At 49.2% G+C, this 19,599-nt stretch overlaps 9 protein-coding genes across 9 annotated transcripts; 3 read left to right on the top strand and 6 right to left on the bottom strand.

Moving 5' to 3' along the window:
* Window positions 1-1,829: 1,829 nt before the first annotated feature.
* Window positions 1,830-2,669, top strand: N7516_005242 (DUF1115 domain protein; the record flags this gene model as incomplete). Its single annotated transcript, XM_057217962.1, has 1 exon — window positions 1,830-2,669. The coding sequence occupies one exon, from the start codon at window positions 1,830-1,832 to the stop codon at window positions 2,667-2,669; it is 840 nt and encodes a 279-aa protein (XP_057079845.1).
* A 776-nt stretch (window positions 2,670-3,445) lies between these two features.
* On the bottom strand, window positions 3,446-3,879 carry N7516_005243 (uncharacterized protein; the record flags this gene model as incomplete). Its single annotated transcript, XM_057217963.1, has 2 exons — window positions 3,446-3,805; window positions 3,862-3,879. 2 exons carry the CDS (start codon window positions 3,877-3,879, stop codon window positions 3,446-3,448), a joined length of 378 nt encoding a protein of 125 aa, XP_057079846.1.
* Window positions 3,880-4,912: 1,033 nt separating this feature from the next.
* On the bottom strand, window positions 4,913-5,823 carry N7516_005244 (DNA-directed RNA polymerase core subunit RPB5; the record flags this gene model as incomplete). Its single annotated transcript, XM_057217964.1, has 3 exons — window positions 4,913-5,438; window positions 5,558-5,640; window positions 5,728-5,823. The coding sequence occupies 3 exons, from the start codon at window positions 5,821-5,823 to the stop codon at window positions 4,913-4,915; spliced, it is 705 nt and encodes a 234-aa protein (XP_057079847.1).
* Window positions 5,824-6,071: 248 nt separating this feature from the next.
* bfr1 (putative nuclear segregation protein (Bfr1)) lies at window positions 6,072-7,849 on the top strand (the record flags this gene model as incomplete). Its single annotated transcript, XM_057217965.1, has 3 exons — window positions 6,072-6,251; window positions 6,403-7,572; window positions 7,631-7,849. Coding segments are annotated over 3 exons (1,569 nt in total), but the record flags the coding sequence as incomplete, so codon positions are not given.
* Window positions 7,850-8,130: 281 nt separating this feature from the next.
* N7516_005246 (uncharacterized protein) lies at window positions 8,131-8,775 on the bottom strand (the record flags this gene model as incomplete). Its single annotated transcript, XM_057217966.1, has 1 exon — window positions 8,131-8,775. The coding sequence occupies one exon, from the start codon at window positions 8,773-8,775 to the stop codon at window positions 8,131-8,133; it is 645 nt and encodes a 214-aa protein (XP_057079849.1).
* Window positions 8,776-9,248: 473 nt separating this feature from the next.
* On the bottom strand, window positions 9,249-12,625 carry N7516_005247 (glycoside hydrolase family 35 protein; the record flags this gene model as incomplete). Its single annotated transcript, XM_057217967.1, has 7 exons — window positions 9,249-10,570; window positions 10,625-11,297; window positions 11,350-11,484; window positions 11,537-11,918; window positions 11,980-12,282; window positions 12,355-12,431; window positions 12,491-12,625. The coding sequence occupies 7 exons, from the start codon at window positions 12,623-12,625 to the stop codon at window positions 9,249-9,251; spliced, it is 3,027 nt and encodes a 1,008-aa protein (XP_057079850.1).
* A 486-nt stretch (window positions 12,626-13,111) lies between these two features.
* Window positions 13,112-13,773, top strand: N7516_005248 (uncharacterized protein; the record flags this gene model as incomplete). The annotated part of the gene is made up of 2 exons (XM_057217968.1): window positions 13,112-13,118; window positions 13,328-13,773. The coding sequence occupies 2 exons, from the start codon at window positions 13,112-13,114 to the stop codon at window positions 13,771-13,773; spliced, it is 453 nt and encodes a 150-aa protein (XP_057079851.1).
* Window positions 13,774-15,564: 1,791 nt separating this feature from the next.
* Window positions 15,565-18,395, bottom strand: N7516_005249 (tRNA (cytosine-C5-)-methyltransferase; the record flags this gene model as incomplete). Its single annotated transcript, XM_057217969.1, has 4 exons — window positions 15,565-15,850; window positions 15,923-18,025; window positions 18,108-18,304; window positions 18,372-18,395. 4 exons carry the CDS (start codon window positions 18,393-18,395, stop codon window positions 15,565-15,567), a joined length of 2,610 nt encoding a protein of 869 aa, XP_057079852.1.
* Window positions 18,396-18,477: 82 nt separating this feature from the next.
* N7516_005250 (2EXR domain-containing protein) lies at window positions 18,478-19,403 on the bottom strand (the record flags this gene model as incomplete). The annotated part of the gene is made up of 2 exons (XM_057217970.1): window positions 18,478-18,924; window positions 18,978-19,403. The coding sequence occupies 2 exons, from the start codon at window positions 19,401-19,403 to the stop codon at window positions 18,478-18,480; spliced, it is 873 nt and encodes a 290-aa protein (XP_057079853.1).
* Between the last annotated feature and the right edge of the window lie 196 nt (window positions 19,404-19,599).

Consider the following 19,599-nt stretch of genomic DNA (forward strand, 5'->3'; position numbering starts at 1 on the left):
TCCTAATATCTTTTCGGGCCAACCAGATCGGATTATCAAAGTAAAATCAAGCAATAAGCAAGGTCACTCTGCTATTCAACCCTTCCTGGAAATTCGCTTCCACCACTGCGTTTTACCACCCTGGCATTGCGTTGTCTCCTGTGGTCGCACTTGGGGTTTCTCCACGATTGGCAGCAAAAAGAAAGCCTCCGCCGTCTGGATGACACAAGCCGGGTTATCGTCGTACAGTTTCGTTTTGAAATCATCCACAAAGCCTTCTCTCTCTTCCGTAGTATACTCGAAGCCTCGTTCACTTGAACAGCATCCACATGTTGGCGTACAGTGTCCAATGCCCTTGTTTCTTTCTGTCACTTCGTGGCGGATCTGACAGCATCCACAGCTTCGACTACAGCAACCGCCTCTCTTCACGCAGTCCTCGACCAGTTCTTTTCGGAGGTACCAAGTTGTATTTTCTCGTAGGATATTATAGGACTTTTTGATAGGCCCGATGGGAAGCATTGTTTCGGCAAGGTAAAGTCTATACTCGGCCTGGCCATATTGGCGGAGTACACCCATAAGCTCCTCATTGCATTGTGCTTCTTTATCTTTCTCTTCGTCTTCGTCCGCTGCTATCTTTCTTAAAGCTCGAACTTTGCACTTTAAAGATTGTTCTTGTTGAACGATTTCTCGGAGAAGATATTCGGCTATTATAATGTCCACGAAGACGGCGACATTGAAGAATCGGCCACCATAATGGAGTATTCGTATCTTTTCTTTTTCATACCATGGAATTTGTGCGTAGCGTACATCAGGCGACAATCTTGTCCCTCGAAACATATTGTGAACCCCCTTCTTGGTTATCATGTTGACAGTTTGAAATAATTCAAGGCGGGAAGTGAAGAATGAAAAGACCTACAATATACTTAGGTATGTGGTCATTCACGCACGACGATATATAAGAACATTAAAGACAAGAGCCGCTCCCAAATCTGATCTAGTCCGAAACCTAACTAATTACCTGGCAAGAACCTTGGAACATCCATGGATCCATCATGCCTACCGAAATACTTTTTGGCAGTTTTGGTTGTTTGAAAGTCTTTCTGGTTTGTTAAATCGATGATCGACTTCAGTATGTAACTCTTACAGCCTATTTTATCACCGCCTTCTTGAAGTAAGGTACATTAATTTCAACTTCTCTTTTATTTTTACACCTAGTTAGTTATATACTTCACTCTTGTTATCTTTCTAGTTGTCTTTCTAGTTGTCTCTTTATATATCTTTTTATATGTCTTTTTCATATATATATAAAGGCGGCAAAAAACATAAACCATATAACTAGATCACGTTTCTATGTAAAGGTATCACAAGAGATTTGAATAGCGTCAGAATTTCGTACGTATTTTCCAAGGTATTATAAGGCATCATCTGGGTTCAGTATTACTACCAACTACATAACGAGTTCCTGCCAGGCAATGTAAACCAATGAGAGAGTTATGTGATGGTGATCCCTATAAAGTGGATCTGATATGTGATTACATAAGATTTGCTTGCCTGGGCGAGGTCCCGAGATCGGCCCTGAGTGTATCCAAGATAGGTAATTTTAAGACTTCAACTCGATGACTTGAAGAAAAAAAAAGAAAAGACGTGTTCCAGAAATCAACCGTCCAAATATATATCACGGTGCTTCTACAGGCTAGAGCCCCAATTTCTTATTCCACACATTCCCGATTTTATCAGCTCAAAACGCACTCTACACTCGATTTGATTAAAGTTCTTCGATATTAGTGACTCCTGTGTCTGCAGTGAGCAATATGGCTTTTGAAGAACCATCTATTTTACCGGTGGACATCATGGAGTCCCAATTGTCCACAATTGACCTCCTAATGGCAATGTTCCCGTCTCCGGGCGAGCTGGAAATCCCCGAATCCACAACGCAGTGTATCGAGAGACTCCGCGACTGGTGCGAGAATCCGACCTCCTCACCTCCTAAAATCTCTTCAAATATCTCTCTCACTGTCTGTCTACCAATTGCAGACGGAGATAAAACAATACAAGTCAACATTTCCGTGCCGCTGCAATGTGATAATCCAGAGACACTTGACCAATCACCGCCATTGGGATATTCGCTCCGACAACCAGAGTGGATGTCTAGAGCCGAAGTCGCTGGAATTACTGCCTCAATACCGCAAGGTGATGATGCTCTAGAGGCATTCGAGTACATCCAAGCAGAAGCCAGCCGCTTTCTCGAAAGCAAGCAGTCTCAGACCGTGACTCCAGAAGACACAGACAGAGGGCCAACTGTTCGAGTCTGGTTCTATTTCCCGTCTCTGTCAACCCGTAAAAAGAGGGATGATATGGTCAACCTTGCACCGGGATATGCTCTGACGGGCTTTGTGCTAGCGGGAAAACCGGGCGTATTGTGTCTTGAGGGTGCATCGTCTGATATCGATTCCTATATGAGTTTCATCAAGACACATTCCTGGGGTGATATCCCTAGTCATCAGAAAAAAGTCAGCGAGAGGTTCCGGGAAATAGAGGGTGTTGAGAGAGTGTTTTCGGGAATGGAGGAAATTACGGATTCGCTGGGAGAGCGAGGTGGTCAGCGGGCCAATCGGGGTGATATGCAAGCGCTGGAGGCGTGGCTAGGGAGTAGAGGACTGCAAGAAGCATTTGAAAAAGTTATATTCTAGGTGGTCATATACTCCGCCCTGCATTATGTACGTCTACATGATAGCTGCACGTGGGTTTTCTTCCAACCTCAATGGCATATCAAGTTTGCTCCTCATCTTCCCTTCAGTTCCCTCAGACACACCAGACCCATCCCCCACTAGAGAAAGCAGACTTCGTCATGGAGGGTTGTTCTAAGGCTGGAGTCCTTTTGACTGTACTTTATTGTGTTCCGGTGTTAACACTTTTATTGCTATGATTATACCCGTCTGGTCTATGTAGACTCGGTGAACATGATGACCCATTTCTTTCATCTCACAAAATTCCATAAAAGTTCTCCCTACAATTACCTTCGGACCGCACTGTTACGTATAGCAATTGAAAAGGATGAATTAGGTAGAACATCATGAAACGACTCGAAGACGAGTAAACAACAAGGTAGTGTAAAAGATAAAGATGTAGTACAATTGAGCTAAGCCCCAGGACCCAAGAACGCCGTGTCCTGTTTTGCGCCAGCGATAAGTAATAAAAGTCAAGGATATATACGAAGGGAGCAGGGGAAAAAATCAATCAAACCCCCGAGACCAGTTCCCAACTGAGGATTCACAAAAGCACTAAATCCTCGAGTCAAAAATCCAATCCCAGGAAACGCAGAAACGCCAGCCTCTATCTCTCGATATTCTCAAGAGTGTAGTGCGGACACGGCATAGCGACTCAAAAAGCCAACACCAACCAAAAACCCAATCCAAGTTTGCGTAGTAGCGTAGTCGCGTGTCGAAAATCAAGACCAAAAGCAGGTCTAGAACAAGATATCCAAACAGCAGCAACAAGCCATCGCAGCCATAATACCTGCACAGATACCACCTGCACCACCGCCGCCAGAGCGCCCGCGGTCATTGGCATAGTAACCCTGCTGTTGCTGTTGAGGGGGGTAGCCCTGCTGCTGCGGCGGGTAATACATCGGCTGCTGGCCCTGGGGGTAATATCCCTGCTGGCTTTGCTGGGGTTGGCCATAGCCTGGCTGGGGTGGGTAGAAGCCCTGCTGTTGGGGTTGGCCGCCGCCATAGTAGTCGTTTGCGGCGCCGGGGCTTTGGCCTTGTTGTTGGTAGTAGGGGCCTGCGTCGTGGGCCTGGGCCGGGTAGGAGGGCGGTGGGCTTGTCTAAAAGAGATTAGTCTTTTGATATTTGGGGTTTGCGATTGATTGTTGGTACTTACGGGCTTGTTGTAAGACATGGTGTGGGAATTGAAGGTGGAGTTCTCGGGTGATGTCAGACTTAGTGCTGATTTGGGGAGATTACGCTGCAAGTGTGGATATGGGGGCTTTTTGTCTGTTGGATTGGGAACTCGAAAAAACTCGAAACCAGCGCAACAGTAAGGAGTGAGGGGTGCAGATAAATAAAGAATCAGGAAGCCCCGGAATCGAGAAAGAGTTGCAGTGGCGCAGTTCGGGGCTTAGTCAACCTTTTTCCAGGGTTTTCCGAGTTCCAAGATTTTATTTACGCGGCCTCATGTTTACTCTTCTGGGCAGAGTTCTCTTCAAATGTTTTCCTTGTTCTTTTCTTCCCTTTCGCCTTCGAACTAGTCTGATACCTGATCCCTGTAGTTTCAGCGGAAATTTCTTATATTGTAAACTAAGCTCTTCCTGTCTGCAGACTTCGGCCTCTACATTTTATATACTATTTAGATCCTACGCCATGCCATGTATGATGCTATGGAGCTATTAAAACATAAATAACAGAAATCAAGTGATGATCTACAACTTCCTCGCCCAAACTCGAAATGACAGCCATTCATAAATTGGATTCATTTAAACATACAAAGACACGGTCAATATGTAAACTCACAGGCAAACCCCCCATCGCAATCCCCTAACGGAGAAACTTCGCGCCAATACGCCATGCTGCCCATAATACAAGGGGGAGACCAAAAACTTTTTTTTGTGTTTGTTGAACGTGAGTCGACGAGTAAAAAAAATAACTCCCAAGTGTCCACTTCTGTCTGGCATCAGCTGCTCTTCCTCGACTGCCAATTGGGTATTTCCTGCAGATATGCATAGTATGGACAGCGGTCATATCGGAGACAGTGAAGTGGACTTGATGCGATTCGAATTTGCGAGGTCGAGGTTCACAGGAACCCGGTGTTGATTCTTTGGATTTGCAAAACCCCCAAATGAAAGAAGAAAAAATGAAGAGAAAGATCTTGCGTCCATTTTCAAGAGTCGCATATCAATCTTCCTGCTCCATTTCCAGAAACCTTGTTTTGCAGCTTAAATGACCCAGCGGTAACTGGCATAGCGACCTGCAGTCTCAGACTTGCGGATAATCTTAACGACCTGGCCACGGCGCAAACCAAGGTAGCGGGCGACAGGGTCGGAGATCTGTATACGGGGCAGCTGGGACTCCTTCAGACGATAGCGCTCGAGGAGCTTGCCCTTCTCCTCCGGGCTGAGCAGGACGTGCTTGGGGACCAGTTCGTGGCGGGTGATGTTGACGAGCAGATCCTGTTCCTGGAAGTGCTCACAGATGCGGCCAGGGACGCCGGAAAGCAGGCGCACGGCAGAGGGCGAGATCGGGGTCTGCGTGATGAAGATACCGGTGTGGAAGTTGTTCTCATCGACAAGGTGGTTGAAGGCGCGCACTTGCTTTGTTCCGACAGCCGAGGAGTCGGGGCAGAAGTCGACGTAGATTGTACCGCAGTCTGGCTGGGGGTTTGGATTAGCTTTGCTGGGAAGAGCTGTGTACTTCAATTTCATGGTATCGGTGGGGCGGGCTTGGATTTTCATCTTGGTGCGACTGTTGTTGCGGAACAGTTTGTTAGTGATGTGTTTTCAATGATGTGTGTCCGCGTTGCTTAGTTTTAAGTTTTCACTATCCGGAGACAATAGAATGGTGGGCGCGAGGATTTAACATACTCAGGGTAGCCCAGAGGGTCAGCATATTTTGCGCGGAAGTCTTCTAGCGGGAGTACCAGCTCGTTGTCAGACACTTCGTAGCCCTGGTGTGTCGCCGATGGTTAGCCTTAGGTAAATGGGAATTATGAGAGAGACACTGAGAAATCAGGGACTCGATCTGAAGTGCCTACCCGGTCAGCGAGCAGTTCATAGACTGTTCTAAAGGTGCGCCAGAGCCGAGTCATCTCGCGCTCGGCCTCCATGGAGTGTACCGAATCTCCATCCATAATGGAGTGCGTATTCAATGATTAGGATAGAAAAGTAAATAAGATTTTATCTCGTCAAGAGGCTTTTTAAAAGAAAAAAAACGGATAGTAAGAGCTCCGGTGGAGAGATAAAGGTGAAGTCGAAAAATCGGCGGGAACTTTCTGCCAGCGACGCTTAAGCGGAGAAACCGACCGAACCATTTTAATTATTCCCCAAGTTTCCCCTTTTCAGTTTCGCTTTGGTCTCGTTGGTCTATTTAATTAATCCTTTCAGGATCCCAAGAAGGCAATTCGTCTCTTCCTTCTATCTGTCTCTCTTTTACATTCAATTCGTCGCAATGGCTGCCACTGATGCGGAGCGGGTTAAGCCCACCAAGCCCGATGAGGCCGCCTACAAGACCAGTCTCGCTGAGGCCGAGAAGGAGCACACTGCTGCTCAGGAGAAATTGGTATGGATGCATCTTTTTTGGAATTGTTTCACTGAGCTCTCATCTGACTTGGGTCGCGGGGATGATCCCCGACCCACTCTGTTGATTGTCCTCGTGTTCATTATTTACTTGCATACCATCTCCTCGGGCCAATGACTGATATGCGCAACAGAACCAAATCAAGTCCAAGTTGGACAACGCCAAGCCTAACAACCAGGATTCGCCCACCGTTAAGAGGCAGCAGGAGCTGCGCGCCGAACTCTCGTCCATTCGCCAGAAGCAGTCCGGCTTCAAGTCCAGCCGGTCCTCCATCCAGGAGAAGCTCAACGCCTTGGACGCCAACCTCAAGGCCCGCATTACCGAACAGAACAACTCCCGCGGACGTCTGTCATTCAAGAGCGTCGAGGAGATCGACAAGGAGATCACTCGTCTCGAGAAGCAGGTCGACACCGGTACCCTCCGCCTGGTGGATGAGCGCAAGGCTCTCACCGAGGTCTCCAACCTGCGCAAGCAGCGCAAGAGCTTCGCTGGCCTGGATGAGGCTCAGAAGGGCATCAACGACATCAAGACACAGATCTCCGAATTGCGCAAGACCCTCGACAACCCGGAGGCCAAGGCCCTGAGCGACAAGTACGCCGAGATCCAGAAGGAGCTCGATGCCATCAAGGCCGAGCAGGATGGTGTCTTCAAGAACCTGAACGCTTTGCGTGATGAGCGCACCAAGCTGCGCAACGAGCAGCAGGAAAAGTATACTGCTATCCGCACCATTAAGGACACCTACTTCAAGGCCCGTCGCGCCTACAAGGAGTACGAGGACGAGGCCTGGCGTGTGCGCCGCGAGCGCCAGAAGGCTGAGCACGAGGCATTCGCACGCGAGAAGCGCAAGAAGATCGCTGATAAGAAGCTCGAGGAGGCCTCGCAGCTTGCCTACGCCGACGAGATTCTGACCGCACAGGGTCTGATCCGTCACTTTGACCCCTCTTATGACTTCTCTTCCCTCGGTCTGGACGAGAAGAAGGACGAGGGCAGCAACTTCCGTGCCGGAGTTGGCCGCACTGTTGAAGCCGCTGAGATCAAGGGAATGAAGGTTGTGAGCAAGAAGGACGAGGAGGACTACTTCGTTGGTTCCGGTGGCAAGAAGGGTAAGAAGGGCGGCAAGAAGGGTGGTGCCGCCGCCAGTGTTGAGAGCACCAAGTTCAACATGAACGTTGGCATCATTGAGGACTTCGCCAAGGTCAAGATCGACCCCCCTATGAATCAGTCGGATGTCCCCGCCTCTGTGGAGAAGCTCGCTGCCAAGATCACGGAATGGAAGAAAAACCAGGCGAGCAAGACGGAAGAAGTAAGTTTTATTCTTTCCAAGGTTGTCGGTTGTGATCAGTTGCTAATTACTTCCACAGAACATTAAGAAGGCCCAGGAAGAGATTACCCGCATCGAAGAGGAGGAGACCAAGGCCGCCAGCGTCCCTCAGACAAACGGCCGTGCCACCGATGCTGCCAAGAAGCCCGCCCAAGAGAACGGTGCTCCATCAGCCGAGGCTCAGCAGGCTCAGGAGCAGGATTCCGTGGCCGACGTTGAGGATGAGCTCAAGAAGGCCTCGATCGAGGAGAAGGCATAGATTCGAGGAGGATGTTTCCCGTCCATGCCCAGTGCGTCAACTCATACATCAAGTCTAGCGTTTGTCTAGCATTCTCTCTGCGGCTATTTTTTTATCATTTTTTTTGGTTGTTATGATCCTTGCATATGCATTATCTTATAAAAGCATTCTTATCCATCATTACAAGATGTAAACTAGCATCATCAATCAATAAAGAATAAATCATAATACGTACATAACACATAACACATAAAAAGGGTATCGCATCCCAACCTCCAAAGAAACAAACATCAACCCCCAAATCACCGCCGACTACTATAATCACTTCCCCCACCATAAGCCATAGGATCAACATGCCTAACCCCACCCCGTCTAGACCTCCTCGGCGGACGTGGCGAAACATCAGAAGGAACACTCGACTCCTCCTCCTCAACCTCAATAACATCCTCATCCCCAGTAGTCGAAGTAGCCAGCGACTCCTCAACAACAACACGATCATGTCTCGACGACGGCCGACGCCGATAACTATCCCGGAAACTCTCCCGTTCCTCCGCGACCTCGATGACGTCGCGTCGTCTCCGTCCAGCAGATGAGCCGCGGCGACTGCGCACATCCACGATCTCTTCTTCGTCCATTGACATCGACGTCGAGATCGAGGAGGACGTTGGCGCTGCTACCCCGCCTCGCGCGACGCCGCCTGGGTTCACCGCCAGGAAGAGTACGTACATTAGCAGGACGAAGCCTGCTACGCTGCCCAGTACGATTCCCACTACTGTGCCGGCGGCTGGGCTTGTATGGAGGCGGCCGTAGGTTGAGGGGATTGAGATTGTTGTGTAGCGTTTTTGGAGGGCGCTGTCGGTGTATAGGAGGTTTGGGTTTAGGTCTCTTTGGTTGAGGTTGGGTTTGGTTGGGTCTAGGTCGAGGACCTCGAGGGGGTGGGATGACATTGTGTCTGATTATTTCGTTATTGGTTGTCGGAGTGCGTATATTTTGAGATTATTGTGCGAGGGTTTGGGTATTTCGATTCGAGCGAATAGATGATTTGAGGTCAGCTTGCGAGCTGATGTGCACTTGTGGGGTTTGGTCGCATATACGCTGTCAGAGTGGGTTTTGTTGGGATTATATAATTATAGTGATTAGATTGAGAAGCGTAAGGAAATAAGAGAGATACAAGCAATTGTCCAAGCAAATGTGACACCAAAAACAGAAGAGAGGAGGTTGGGGGTGGTGGTAGTGGTGGCTGGGATCTGCGGAGAAGTGGAGATGACCTGGGAAGCCCTAGTTTTTGATAATTCGGACATTTGTTTTATGATATTGGGAACATTATATTCAAAATGACACTACGGAGTACAATACTTTGACTTATTCTCATTGTATCGTATTCTCTAAACTATTTACCTATCTACTTCCCATTAAACACCTAATAAACCCCCTTCCGCTTATTATACTTAGGCTGTTCCACCGACTCAACCTTCAGCGCCGTCAGAACAGGAGTAGTATGAATCAAGTCCAAACCATCCAACTTAGCACCATCGGATTCAAACACCCACAGACTCAACCCCAAATAGTTGGTGCCCCGGTAGTTGAGAATACCCTCGGGAACAGGGAAACTGGTCTGGGGACCAATATTGTTCACATATTTGGCGTACTGGTACCCATTGACATAAAGCTGGACACGGTAAGCAGCCGGCGACGTGGTGTTCCCAAAGTTAAAATATAGAGGAACATCCCAGCCCTTCTCAATATTCAGATCAAAGCTTGCACTGTAGAAATTGATTCCAGGCGCCGACAGGCCATCGAAGGGACTGGCAGATTTCCAGTTCTGGCTCGGCGGCTGGGGCTGGTGGAAACCCTGACGCTCGGCGTAGAGACCACCCTCATTGAGCGGGCCACGCACTTTATCCAGGTAATCCTCGCCGCCTAGGTTGCCCGTCAATTTCCAGGTGATGTCACCCGCAGCTCGGCCGGATAGCTCGTAGTTGAGGATACCACGGGGGTTCTTCATCTGGTCTTCGCCGACGATCCAGTTTTCGTTCAGACCCATGTTATCCACGACTACGGTGAACACGTACGACTTGCCCTTCTTCAAGGTTGGGAGTGTGTAGGTTCCATTGTGGTCGGCGTCGATGGAAATTCCGCCCCATGATCCTATGTGCTTTTCGTTCAGCCATACAGCGCTTCCAAATGCACTGCCACCTTGAGTCTGTACGAAGAAAGTCTTCTCGTTGCCAGTTGCGACGAAGTGGCCACGGAAGAGGAGGGTCCCCGTGTGGAAGCCGTAGTCAGAAGAGAAAAGCGAGGTTGGGGTCTTAAGTTTATGGATGCTGTTCTGGGTGGGTTGGTCTGCGGAAACCCATGCGGAGTCATCGTACGAGTCCTTGATCTCGGGTAGAGTATCAATAGACTTCCACTTCAGACTCTTCAGAGTCGGAAGCTCGATCTTTGGGGCTGTGTAAGAAACGCTGCTTGACCAGATTCCGTTCTTGTCAACCTTGACCTGTGCTTTCTTGCCGTTGATGACTAGATTCTTGGCCTTGGGCGGAGCGCCAATCACCTCAATCGGTGTTGTGGCGTTGAAATCAGCAGTGAGATGAAGGTCACTGCCTTGCACATAAGCAGTCCGGACGAGGTAGCCGGCCTTGACGATGAGAGATGAGGCGGTGACTTTTTGGGAGCTATAGCCAGGGCTTGTTCCCGTGGTTGGGAGCTGAGGGACCCAGTAGTTGTAGGCAGAGTTCCGGTCTGGTAGTCTAGTTAGTTACGATGAAACAAGGTGGTATTTGAGAAGACACTTACCCAAAAGAACAATCTGCAAATCACCCAGTTGCACGATACGACGAGTGGTGGATACATCCCAGCCAATAACAACCGCCTTACCCACCTGCTTGGTGGTGATACTCGACGATGACCCTTCAATAACCGAGGCCTTTGACTTGGAAGATACAGCCAGCTCGTGGTGCTCACCAGGGCCACCGTACAACACAAGAACCTTGGATTTACCAGTCTTCGCCCAGGTAAACACCTCAGCAGAAGAGTAGAGGATGTTTGTGCCAGCCACATCATAATCAACGACATGAATCTTGGAATCACGGCCGCTTAGAGTAAGGCTTCCACCAAGCTGAGGAATAGTCACTTTACCGACGCTAGTAGGAACCTTGAGCTTATAGTCGACGGACGCTCGACTCGAGTAGTCAGAGTGTCGGACGACGAAGAAGGAAGACGCCGTGCTGTTGCCTCCGAGCAGGGGGGTTACGGCCAGATCAGACGAGGTGGTGTACTTGGAAGTGGTCAAGCTTCCTGGTGTTGACACAAGGTAGGCCGGTGACACTCTGGCAAAGTTGCCAATCAGCTTTAGCTCACTGTACTTCTCGCGGGTGATGTTGCGAGATTCAGTAATCGGGGAACCATAATCATAGGATGTGTATCCACCGGGGTGACCCAGGTTGCCCCAATTGGTACCACCAAAGATCTACCAGTGAAATATTAGCATTGATAAGCATGATGGGTAAGCTCGAACATACCATGTACAGGTTGAAGAATGCAACTCGGAAGCTGAGATTGTTCTTATAGAACACTCTCTCGAATTCATGGTTCAGGAGGGCAGCACACTTCGTGAACCCGACACCTCCCCAAGGATCGAAAGCACCGCCTTGGAACTATACTCCAGTTAGATTGATAATCCACCTAGGAGGTCTCCATCTATCTTACCTCAATCAGAGAGTATGGGGTTGAGGGACTCTGTTTCATGTGTGTGGTATAGAAATTAGTAGGCAGATCACCCTCTGGCCAGGTAGCAGGGTTTGCGCAGTCAAAGCCGAGAGGGTAACCATCATGGCCGTAGATATCTACAGCCCCCTCACCAGTTCCAGGGGCATTGTGGCCGCCAGGCGAGGCATCATTGCTAATAAGAGGCACGACAATTCCAGCCTTGCGAGCCTGGTCCTCCACGTATTGCATATAACCTCCGTCTGGGAAATCGTTGTATCCACAACACGCGCCACTATATTCGTTCTCGGGTTGGTAAAGAATGATAGGTCCTCCATTGGTGATTTGACCCTTGGCCATGGTTGCGGCAACATGGGCAATGTAGCTGGTTTACGATGTCAGTACTCACGGTGCTTCCAATTTTGCATTTTGGCTGGGTCACGTACTTATCCGTTGCCTTCAGGTAGGCCTCGTCACTAGTTCGCAGAGTTCCATTCACACGCTGAAGCCATCCTGGAAAACCACCACCTGACGCTTCAGCATTGATGTAAGGTCCAGGGCGGGCCAGAAGATAGATGCCGGCCTCTTTGGCGGCGTCGAAGAATGGCTCCAGGGCAAAAATTCCCTCGGCAGTATACTCACCCGGCTTACCTTCCAGCAGAGCCCAGTCGATATAGAAAGAAACGCAGTTGAATCCTAAAGCCTTGACTTTTTGGAGCACATCAATCCACAAAGATGGAACAGGCAAACTGCAAGGATCTTGATCAGTATGACCCATCTGACCCTTTCTTAAAAGAGCTAATTGATGCCTCTTAACTTACCGATATGGGTGAATTTCACCACTAAAGAGCATGAGCCTCTCGCCATTGACAAAGAGAGACTTGTCATCCCAAGTGACCTATACAATATACTTGTCAACGCAAAGCATCAAACCCCAAGAACCCAACCCCAACATACATATTTCTGCAGCAAATCCCGCTTAACAGGATCCGGGTGTTCATTGAAAGTAAATCCATTCACCGAATGGCTAATAGCAGCACCAGCGGCCTGGGCCGCCAGACAGGCAAGGGCCAAAGAAGACGAGAACTTCATGGCTGTCTTGACAGTTCACACAGGGGTGAAGCGGGGTGCTAGGGAGGGAGGAAGAAGCACTTGGATTCAAGTCCAATTTCCTTGCAATGCAGGGGTTGCGCCATTCATATAGTGCACAGAGACTCGGGATAGCATTGACACTAATGGATGTAGCATGCAATTCCTATACTACTGTAGCAATGACCTCTTGCCATACCTTTCGTCATTTCTCTCAATTGAGGGGTGCCCCGGATGCTCCGCATGCTCATGCAGACAGGGTCAAGGATCTACTACGGCGTGGATTTGCGGCCATACTGAGGGGTTGGGGGATATTGTTGAAGAGGTGACAGAGCGGTATTCTAATTGTAATAGTGGTCTTCTCACATAAAACGAAATAAGAGAGTGTTCCTATGGTTTTAACTAAGAATGTGAACCTGTTGTATACTATATAAGAAGCACATCCTACAGCTTGCAGGCAAACTAGCTCAAGACAATGAATTCCAAGACATGCAACGTAGGAAACATGAATAGTTAACTAGTTAGTTAGTTATAACTAACTACGGAGGTCCATTGCAAAAGTTCTGTCCCATCTCTATATTTGCTTTTTTAGATGAAACAGCTAGTATGTTTTGGTCCTGTATCGTACCTTTGCTATTACCCCTCCCCCTAATCTAATCTATTCTCTTCTCTTCTCTTCTCTTCTCTTCTCTTTAACCTGCCTAGTTATATACTACCTGCCTGCCTACCTGCCTGCCTACCTGCCTGCCTACCTGCCTGCCGGCCTGCCTACCTACCTGCCTACCTACCTGCCTGCCGGCCTGCCTGCCTGCCTGCCTGCCTGCCTGCCTGCCTGCCTGCCTGCCTGCCTGCCTGCCTGCCTGCCGGCCTGCCTGCCTGCCTGCCTGCCTGCCTACCTGCCTGCCGGCCTGCCTACCTACCTGCCTACCTACCTGCCTGCCGGCCTGCCTGCCTGCCTGCCTGCCTGCCTGCCTGCCTGCCTGCCTGCCATGGGCCACGATATTGCAAAGCGCTCAGTTGTAGTAGCTTGTAAAGCCGCTAGTATTAGCTCCGCTATAATTACAGAGATTGTGGGCTTTTCGAAACGTTCGGTTGACCGTACCTATGAAAAAGCTCTTAATAAGGGCTTTGATCCTAGCTTACGTCCCTAGAATATCTCTGATGATATGCTTACTGACGCCCCTCGCTCTAGGCGCCCGAAGAAGCAGTCGTTAGAAATGGAAGATCGGGTGCTTACGAAAGTACGTCTTGATCGGTATAGGCGAGAAAAGACCTGTGCTGATATAGCTAGAGAGATTAGCCTAGAAGGGATTGAGATCTCTTCTACTATAATCTGGCGGATCTTAAAGAAAGCTGGATTACGAAAGACGAAGCCTACGCGGAAGCCTAGTTTAACTAAGGCTATGCGTAAAGCTAGGCTAGCTTAGTGTCTTGAACATCGGGATTGGACTTTGGAAGATTAGAAGAATGTTATTTGGACTAATGAAACCTCTATTATATTACTTTACCGGCGTGGAGGATATCGAATCTAGCGTTCTAAAGATAAACGATTTCTTCGAAGTTGTATTCGAGAACGGTGGAAGGGTTGTTCTAAATTTATATTTTAGGGTAGCTTTTCTTATGATAAGAAGGGTCCTTATTATTATTAGAAGCCGGAAACTGCTACTAAGAAGCGTAAATCTAATGTCTTAATTAACGCTTAGAACGCTAAGCTTAAACCGGTTCTTCGTGCTAATTAGGAGCTATAATCTGGTATACGAAGACTAGGATTAAGGCAACTTCCCGGTATAAAACCGAAGTAGAAGTGGAATACGAAGAATAGGAAGCTCTCTCGATCTAAATCGAAAGGCGGAATCGATTAGTTTCGATATCATATAAATATCCTCCTCCCAAGGCTTTTACCTTTTGCCTCTAAATGTTTAGAACTACGGCTAGATACAATTGTGTAAGAGGATAAAGCTCCTTCTCACTAGCATCATTTCCAACAAAAAATCTTTAATATTTCAGGTGTTAAACGCCTACTTTGGCCTAGCAATTCACCCGATCTAAATATGATAGAGCCGGCGTGGTTTTGGTTGAAGCGGTATACTACGAAGAAGGGTGCACCGAAGTCAAGAACTAAAGCTATTAAGGCCTGGGAGAAAGCATGGGATGAATTGCCTCAGCAGCAGATACAGGCTTGGATCGAGAGAATACCCTATCATATTGAAAGGATTATTGCTCTCGAAGGTGGTAATGAATATAAAGAAGGGAGGGGGTAGGTAGTTTACATAGTTAGTTATGCTGTAACTAAATGACAACTATTTAAAACCACCTTACTATATTAGGCCTAATTGCATACTAGCGTAAAAAAAGTTGAGACAGAACTTTTGGGATGGACCTCCGTAGTTATACCACGGATATTCAGCCTAAACACCCCAGTCATTATGGCCGCAAGCCCTTACTCTGTCTATTGTCCACCCGACGGACCGAAGATCGTCAGTTTTCCTTGCGGGGCCTTTTTTTTCCACATATCAGATGGCAGGAGATTTGTCGATGTGATCTTTTCCTTTCTTGTATACATAGCTGTTCGTTGGATATCAACACGATGTATAAAGCTATACGGAGGATGAATCTAAACAGGAGAGATAATCGTACCACTTTGCCAAGGTCAATAGCAGCAACTATATCAGACCAAGATTTAATGGCTCCATTTTAATCAACTCGAACTTGAAACGAAGCAATTCTCCTGCGGGGAAGATGTGGAGATCCTGAATTCAGTCGGTGTATATTGTTCATAATATCAATAATCCTACCGACGTTTCTCCGTTGCAGATCACTCTGGAATTTACGGAGTAGGAAGGACCGAAACAAAGGTACGGAATTCATCATATTGGCTTTTTTTTTTTTGATACAGCATAGAAATCTCCATAATAGGAGCATGTAAAAAAAAACAGAACCATTTACACGGTGGTGTTGAAGCGATCCTCCTCATCGCCATCCTTGGTGTATGTTTCACGATCATCCACGTCGTCCTGCGCTTCCTGTCCAACCTCAGCATTCTCCTCCTTGAGTGCAATGTCCTCAGCCTCAGCGGTCGGCTCGGTCTGGCCACCCTGCTTCTGTGTGGTGTTGATCAGGGGGGTGGAGTCGTTGAAAACACGCAGCAACATGGCACGGCGCTCTTCCTTGGGAAGCATGAGGTTCAAGGAATGGAGAGATCGCCACAAGGGCAGGACCATAGCCTCACTATAGATTATGTTAGTAAGATGCAAATATAACTCGAAGGGAATATATATATGAAATGGGATAAAAACTTACGGAAGACCATCTTCTTCACCGGTCGCTTGGACGCGAAGAATACTGCATCCCATGGGGATATCTTTCACTTGCTCACCAATCTCGCCCAGAGCCTTCCAGCCATCGTCAGTGACCTTGGGGAACATCTCCACAAGGAGACGACGGAGAGTCTCCCGCTTGGTCAGGACGACGGACCGTTCAGGGCCCAGCCAAGGCTCGACGATCTTCAGGCCGTCAGTCTGGACACGCCATCTGCAGACGTTCTCACGCTGTGCGTCCTGCTTAACGAACATCTTAACACCGCAGTGGACGAACTTCAAGCCCTGGCCTTCATTGGAGGTGAGAATGTCACGTCCCAAGGCACTGGTGTAGTAAACTGTGCGGGTGGGGAGACCTTCGGCATTGCGGACCATGAAACGGTCACGGGGGAATCGTTCGGACAACTTGTAGAATTCATAGATGGGAAGAAGCTCCTCGTGGTTGGGATCGAGGTACTTGAACGGCTCCTCTTGACGGGGACCTCTCTTCTTGAAAGGCTGTGCGGTAGCCGCAGCGGTGGCAGGTGTGCTCTCACCAGGTGTATCAATGCCAGTTCCCACTGCAGGCGCAGGGGCGTGCACAGGGCGGTCACCGACAAGGACCTCGCTACCATCGTGGAGCTTAGTCCTCTTAGTAGGAAGTTCATCTTCGAGGTCATCTGCATCCCGCTTCATGGGAGAGGCAGGGGCTGGTGCATCAAGAGTAGCAGAGTACGGAAGTTGGTGGACAGCCTCGGCAACAGAAGCATTCTTTGCGAGTTCTTCCTGCGCCTCTTGGTCGGGAGTGACCAATTCATCCAGCGACTCGAGCTTCTCAAGAGGCTTTCCATCTACCTCGTTCTTCTTGGAATCCAGCTCTGCGGCGAGAGCTGCAACGGAAGCCTTGGGGATAACGTTGCTGCTCTCCGGTTTGGCCTTGATTTCGGAGGTCTTCTCAAGGACTGTGATAAAGAAACCGCCAGTGTCTTGCTGGTGAGGGTAGACACGCATGCATCGGTCAAGCGACAGGTTGGCAGCCTCGCCTGTCGGGGCGAACATGCCCTCTGCAAGTCTGGCAAGACCATTGATTCCCTCCTGGTCTCGGTGGTCCTCAACCTCCTGCCAGTTATTCCACATGCGGCCCTCTCGGTCCATCACCTTCCAGTCGCGCAGACCGGAAGATCTCTTGAGGCCGGGCAACTCCTGGCTGCAATCGATGATCTTAACGTTGGCAGCGCCACCACAGCGTTCAACTGCAGAGGCAACAACAGCCTCGTTCTCCACAGGGTTCAGACTGCAGGTTGAGTAAACGACACGTCCGCCGACCTTCAGCATTTGCAGGGCGCGAACCAGGATCCGAGACTGCGTGCTGTGAAGTCCCAAAGCATTGCCAGGGGTCCAGTCCTTCCAGACACCGACATTCTTGCGTGCGGTACCATCACCAGAGCAAGGAACGTCTGCCAGGATGCGGTCGAACTTCAAGTATCTGTTCCTGGGCTTGCTGCCATCGGTAGTGGGCAGGGGAGGCAGCTTGATGGAAGGGAACATTGTGGCATCGTGGTTGGTAACGATCAGGTTTGGTGAGCTCAGGCGCTTCATCTGGTGAATAAGCATGTGAGCGCGCTTGTAGTCGCTGTCGTTGGCAATCAGCAGGCCGGTGGTTCGGCCGTCGTCGTTCAGTCCTTCGGGGCCGAGGGGTTCGGGTCCAGCAGTGCCGCTCTTAATCTGTTCAGTGACTTGCGTAATGGAATCTTCCTCGCCTGCGTGAAGCAGTTCCATGAGCTGCGCAGACTTGCTGCCCGGCGCAGCGCACATATCCAACACAGTCATTCCAGGTCTAGCGTCGATGAGGAGAGGGGGGATCATGCTGACAACTTCCTGGCGAGAGATGTTTCCGACGTCGGTCTCGGCGACGAGGAACTTCTGGAACTGGGAAAAAGGCGCGAATCGACGGATAACATTCTTAGGAGTGGCCATGGACCAAGCGAGCTGATCGGGGTACCATGAAACTGGGCGCGGGGGCTCGACGAATTCGCCCTCGTATTTGATAGAAGTGATTTCGGGGATGTGGTGGTCCTTTAGACGCTGTTGAACAGCCAGCGCATGTCTAACAGAAGGCACACAACCGTCAGTATTACTTGAAACCTTCCAAGGCGCGAATCGCAAAAAAAGGTGCAGTTATGACATACCCTCTAGAACCGGTGAAGCGGAAGCTGTTGGGGAGATCCTTGCGCATTGCTGCCCAGAAAATCTCATTTTCCTCCTCCGGAAGGAACTCGGGTTCATTGTAGTAGCGTTCGAACTTCTCGTTCTCTCTGGTGAGATCTTGCCATTGAGAGCGTGTACGGCCTGCGCCGCCGCCGCCGCCGCCGCGGCCTTTACCACCCTGCAAGAAAGGAGACACGGTCAGTACAACAAACACCTCATATAGCACGTATGAAAGATGAAATTACCTTTTTGCCGCCACGTTTTCCCATTGTTATGATGTGGTAAGAGTTATAGGAAAGTGTACTCAAACAAAATTGCCTTCAAAAAATCTCCCGATCAAACGCGGGATGGTTACGTAATCACCGAATCGACCACTGCAGGTGGGCAGAGTCGAAACATGATCCTCAATTCCAGAGTGGGCATATCAACGAGGTATTGTCTGGTGCTGGGGTCGTGTCTTTGCAATGGGTACCGACGAAGTCCTTCAGTTATAGCCTGCGGTCCTGGTGTTGGGAACGGTGGATTGGTCCATTTGAAATCGATGTAGTCCGCTGACATCTCCGCGAGCCACCTGTCGACTCGAAAAGAGAACCTTCCGGTTTCTATTGTGCTGAAGAACTTGACTGAAGATACCTCTTGTCTTGTGTTCATCCAGAGTATTCTGAATCGCTCGATGGCTGTCGTGTCAAACGGATCGATCAACTGTGTTGGCTCGTCACCGTTGCCAAAGAGGCCCAACTCCCGAGCTTGCTCGTTGGTAGCCCGGATACAGACGGTGTGCAGGGAGATAATGCATGTCTTCAGTGCACAAAGTACTTCCCATACCAATGACTTTGGGATATCGGGCCTACGACGAAACCGCAAAAAGGGTGGACGACGTCCGCGCTGATAGAAACCTTTTTGCATAGAATTGGAACTTTGATCAAGTCGAGCAGGTCATCCTCCAGTCTGTGTCTTTGTGCATCTGTGATAATCTCAGGGGCATTGAAGTGAATAATGTCGGTAGACTTCCACCACCACCGAGCGTCTGTCATGCAACCCGGCACAACAGAAGCACCTGTGGGGAGCTTGAATTTGGCTAAAGCAATCTGGCGAGATTCCCAACAGACATGAGCAATGACTGGATACTTCCTGTTGAGGATCCATGCTTGTCTGAGGTCTTCCTCTGGTAAGATATCTGGGTCGCAAGGTTCTCCAATCTCAACGACTCGCCCTGGAACGGCAAACTCCCAGATCAGCTGGCGCAACTCGGCTGGCAGGGTGGAGAATCGCTCCATGATGAGGGAAATTTGGTCACTGGAATACCAATATCAGTTAGAAGAGAACAGTACAGAGAAGCAGTGATGCAAAAAAATCACCAAATGAAGGTATTAAGGCCACATACAAGAGTATACGAATTGAACCGAATCAGAGGAGATGTCAATCGTCGAAGTGAAGTACCTAGATGAGTACTTGAGAGTTTGAAGTTTCAAT

Source organism: Penicillium verrucosum, assembly GCF_028828655.1.
Source record: "Penicillium verrucosum strain IBT 35672 chromosome Unknown utg000001l_segment0_segment0, whole genome shotgun sequence".
NCBI lineage: Eukaryota > Fungi > Ascomycota > Eurotiomycetes > Eurotiales > Aspergillaceae > Penicillium > Penicillium verrucosum.